Source organism: Cervus canadensis, chromosome 1, assembly GCF_019320065.1.
Source record: "Cervus canadensis isolate Bull #8, Minnesota chromosome 1, ASM1932006v1, whole genome shotgun sequence".
NCBI classification, from domain to species: Eukaryota; Metazoa; Chordata; class Mammalia; order Artiodactyla; family Cervidae; genus Cervus; species Cervus canadensis.
The window spans coordinates 46,895,829-46,899,884 of NC_057386.1; the positions used below are offsets into that span (position 1 = coordinate 46,895,829).

General features: G+C 48.4%; 1 protein-coding gene across 1 annotated transcript; it reads right to left on the bottom strand.

Annotated features, from left to right (window-relative positions):
- Positions 1 to 3,043: 3,043 nt before the first annotated feature.
- On the bottom strand, positions 3,044 to 4,039 carry LOC122449974 (LIM/homeobox protein Lhx1-like). The gene is made up of 2 exons (XM_043482114.1): positions 3,865 to 4,039; positions 3,044 to 3,482 (listed from the first exon to the last, which is right to left on the bottom strand). The coding sequence occupies exons 1-2, from the start codon at positions 3,992 to 3,994 to the stop codon at positions 3,103 to 3,105; spliced, it is 510 nt and encodes a 169-aa protein (XP_043338049.1). The 5' UTR covers positions 3,995 to 4,039; the 3' UTR covers positions 3,044 to 3,102.
- Between the last annotated feature and the right edge of the window lie 17 nt (positions 4,040 to 4,056).

Consider the following 4,056-nt stretch of genomic DNA (forward strand, 5'->3'; position numbering starts at 1 on the left):
CTTTAAGGCATCCTAACACGCTGGGGATGGTGCTGGGCTCCTCTGCACCTCAGAGCCAGAGGTGGGGGGCACAGCTCTGATGGGCATGAGAACAATCCTTGACATTCCTAGACCTCCCCCTCTCACGCGGCTCCAAATTTGACTGCTAAACTTTGCCACCTGTCCAGGGTCTCCTTTAGGGTTCTGGATACAGCACCCAGTGGGAAGACTAAGCTGCTGCTGGGATTCACGGAGTCATAGAGAGAAGAATTGCGTCCACCCAGAGCACCAACTCTAAAATGCTTCTTATCAAGTACCGGATTCCACAATGAAACTGCTAAATAATTCAGCAGGCTTGATAGGAAAATGCAGCTTCCCAATGAGCATACGTTCAGTTAAATGAATGTCTTTAAAGGAGGCTGGCTATAATGAATAAGTTGGCTATGATTTAATGTATATAAATGCTAAAAGGGCAAAAACAAGGCGATCCAGTGATTGCATACAAAGTAGATAAAGCAATGTGCTGCATGCAGAGGCTAGGAGTTTCAAAAGTCTTCCTAGTATTTCATAAATTTGGATTTCTGAAAGAACACTGTCAGATTCCACCCCGATAGTCCTCCTCCTTGGATAAGCTGTCATGTGGATGCAGTGAAATATGGCTTATTTTAAAGCCTTCTTAGCAAGAAAGATACACTTGGTTGTGTCTTAACAAAATATGAAAACACTGGAAATTGCACACCATTTCAAGTAAAACCTTTGTTTCTTTTTCTTTTTAATAAGGAACTAAAGAATCCAGACTGAAATCTAGGTGATAATGGAAAAGAAATTCTGGAACTCTAAGTAGTGTCTGATAGTAAAACACACACACGTATTTCACAGCAGATAAAATATTTAAATTCCTTCCATGTTTAATGAAGGCTTGGAAGAGGTTGAACTACTTTTCAGAACCTATTGGCAACTCTCCGTTGAAATTTGATTTCTGTATTGGTTTTTTTTGCTCATCTTTCAGAGAAAGTAATATGTATCTTGTGCCAAGCAAAACAGTTTTCCTTCTGGGGAACTTCAAATGAAACAAATACTATAAAACAACTGTTTCATATCAGTTCTGTGAAAGGGATTAAAGTATTTCATTTCTAGCTGTGCTGTACCTTCGTTTTATGTTATCTTTCAAACCACCAAATTAGAAAGCAGGATTATCTATGGGAAATGAAACAGAAAAGTACCACCTCTAACCACATATTTACAGGTAACTGACATTCACAAGTCAGGTTTTGCCTGTTTAGAGGGGAAAAGGAGAGAGTGCATGGGGTCTCACGCTTAATCACAGACTGAGACCACTCATTTTTAGCCATGGATTTGATTTCTATTTCCAATTCTATATTAACTTATCAACAGACATATCTTCAACTGTATCCATTAAAATTCACAGAATGCAAATCTGTAGTTACTAACAGAAGGAAGGCACAGAGAAAAGCTTGGCTGGCATTAGCGAGGGGGTTCAACCACAGTCAAGGTAAAAACCCTGCCCTGGTCCTGTCTCTCTCTCTCCTGGTTTCTGAGGGATCATTCCACTCCCCATCACAGATCAATTCTAGTTGTCAAAACATAAAATAACACACCGATTATCTAAACATCAGATTTTCTATTTTTATTAAAAACTCACAAATTTATTCAACATGTTTCCTTTCATACAGTGAATGGTCTAATATGCACTGGAGGTCACACAAGCTTAGGTTTATCAGAACAATAAAAGACATATGAGAAATTTAATTTATAAAGAAAAAAAGTAGCAGCTGTTGACTGCATATTTGACCATAAAATTTAAATATTCTGGACTTTTATTTTGAAGACACAAAAATAAAACCTGTGTGGGTCTATATAAGTCATATTAACAATTCCATGAATGTTCAACAGGACTAAAAATTAGCAAAGATGTTTTTTTTTTTAAACCTTGTAACACTTTTTTTTAACACTTTCTCAGGTTGTGGTGCCAGGCACCTTTACAGTATTTGTGCTATAATTACTCTATTTGGCAAGTGTCTGAATATCATGTTTTCTCTTTGCCTTGTGTAAACAACACCTTTTTACATACCAGCACAGTGAGCTGTGAGCCCTGCAAATCAGAACATCTACAGGAAAAGAAAATGAACAATTTTGGTTGATTGCTCAAAACATTTTGTTTTGAACAAGAGGTTTCAAAACAGAATATATTAGTAAAACACTGAACTCCTGAATTTAACATTATACGTAAACAGTTGACTGTTTTTAGTTCAATAGTCTTTTTTTCTTAAATTTTGTGTGTGTGTTTGTAAAGGTAGAATACTTCTCTTGTACAGCTGATGTTCAAGTCATATTACTAAGAGGTCTGGCTGGAGACCATCCTATCGAGTGTATCTGCATGTATCTGTGTGTGTAGAGCTTTGTGAAGGTAGAAGAGTTGATACTGAGGGCTTTACATTTAGAATTTTGCAATTTTGGCAAAAACAAAAAAAACCAAAAATCCCAGATAGACAAAAAATATATATATAGTCCCACCTGATGCACAGCAGGTCGGCGTTTCTGAAGCTCTAAGAGTTTGTGGTCGCTGTTGCTGAACTCTGAGACAACTCTAATAGATGTCTCAGAGCCTGAGATGTCTCGTGGCCGGCCCGGAGCGCCCCCCGGCCACTTCGCCCAGCTCAACTGGCTTCGGGCGCAGCCTCCCTCCCCGCGGCTCCGGGCGTCACCTCCCTGGCTGACCGCCCCCGCGGCTGTCTTTCCGCGGCCCACCGACCCCAAGCTCACTCCGGAAGCGTCGGTCCCAGGATCCGGGTCCAGTGGGAGGTGGGGAGAGGTCTGGATTCCCCGCGGGTGCCCGAGTTCTGCACCTTGCCAGCCAGCGCTCGGATCCCGGTCCTACCTCCAGGCGGATCCGGATCCTATTTCGCGTCCCCCGTTCCCATCCGGTCTCCCCAGACGGAAAATGGTCCCCGAGGCTGGAGGCAGGAGGGGCGGGGGATGACTTGCTTTTCTGTTTTGTGTGTGATTTTTTTTTTTTGTTTGTTTGTTTTTTTTTCCTGTTTTTCTTAAATAGAAGGTTCATTTCTGTACAGCCGCGAGCTCCGCGGGCCGTGCGCGACTCCGCTACCACACGGCCGCCTCGTTCATTTCTGGGGGGTGAGACAGGTGGTTCCCATAGCTCGCCCCGCCGTTGACCGACAGCGACGAGAAGGGTGGGCTGGGCCCGAAGACCTCGGCCGACATGGAGTGGAGAGGACCGGGCAGGCTGGGCTCGGGGCTGGGTGAGTCCCCGGGAGGATGCGCCAGGATGTCGGTGAACCGCTGCGCCTCACTCGACGGGTGGTGGCCGGGCAGCGGGTGCTCCAGGCCACCCAGGGGTGTCCCGGAAGGCCCGGACGACGGTACGAAGGGCAGGTCCACCGGCGTCTGAGCCTGCGAGGACGGGGGGCCTTGCGGAAAGAAGTCGTAGTTGCCTCCGGGCCCGTAGTAGTCGCTCTGGTAATCTGCGGTGGCGGCGGGGAGAGGGGACGTCAGGGCGGGGTCCCGGGTGAGGCGGGGGTGACCGGGCGGGAAGGCGCGCTAGCGGGCCTGGGGAGGGCAACGCCGGGGCTCTCCATTCGCCGGGCTCCCGTGCCCGGCCGGGCGCACGGAGGCGGCCCGGGTGCAAACGCGGGAGCTGCTCCCTCCCTGCCCACCGGCCTCATTCAGGACCGGGAATGCGATCCGGTCTCACTGCCTCCCCTCATTTCCTCCCCAGCCTCCACCCCTCTCTCCCGCCCTCTCCGCTTCTCCTGCAGAAAGCCAGAAGCGCCTCCGCGCTGCCGCCCGCTTCCAACGAAACGAAACCCGGCCTGCCCGCGCCCTGCCCCCGGGCCGCGCACCCACCTCCGTAGAAGGAGAAGGGCCCGTTGGGAAGGAGCTCGCCCGGCTCCAAACGGTCCACGAGCGGCCGCATCCGGCGCGGACTGCGGAAGAAGGCGTGGCGCCGGGCGCCCAGCGCGCTCAGCTGCTTCATCCTCCGTTCCTTGGAGCGTCGGTTCTGGAACCAGACCTGAAGCACGGACGCCTTGGGGTGAG

What these genes read in the sequence shown, in the direction of transcription:
- LOC122449974 (XM_043482114.1), bottom strand. Translation starts at nt 3,994, where the DNA reads ATGAAGCAGCTGAGCGCGCTGGGCGCCCGGCGCCACGCCTTCTTCCGC. An exon ending in GCCCTTCTCCTTCTACGGAG is followed by an intron (nt 3,483 to 3,864) that starts GTGGGTGCGCGG and finishes CCGCCACCGCAG; the next exon opens with ATTACCAGAGCGACTACTAC.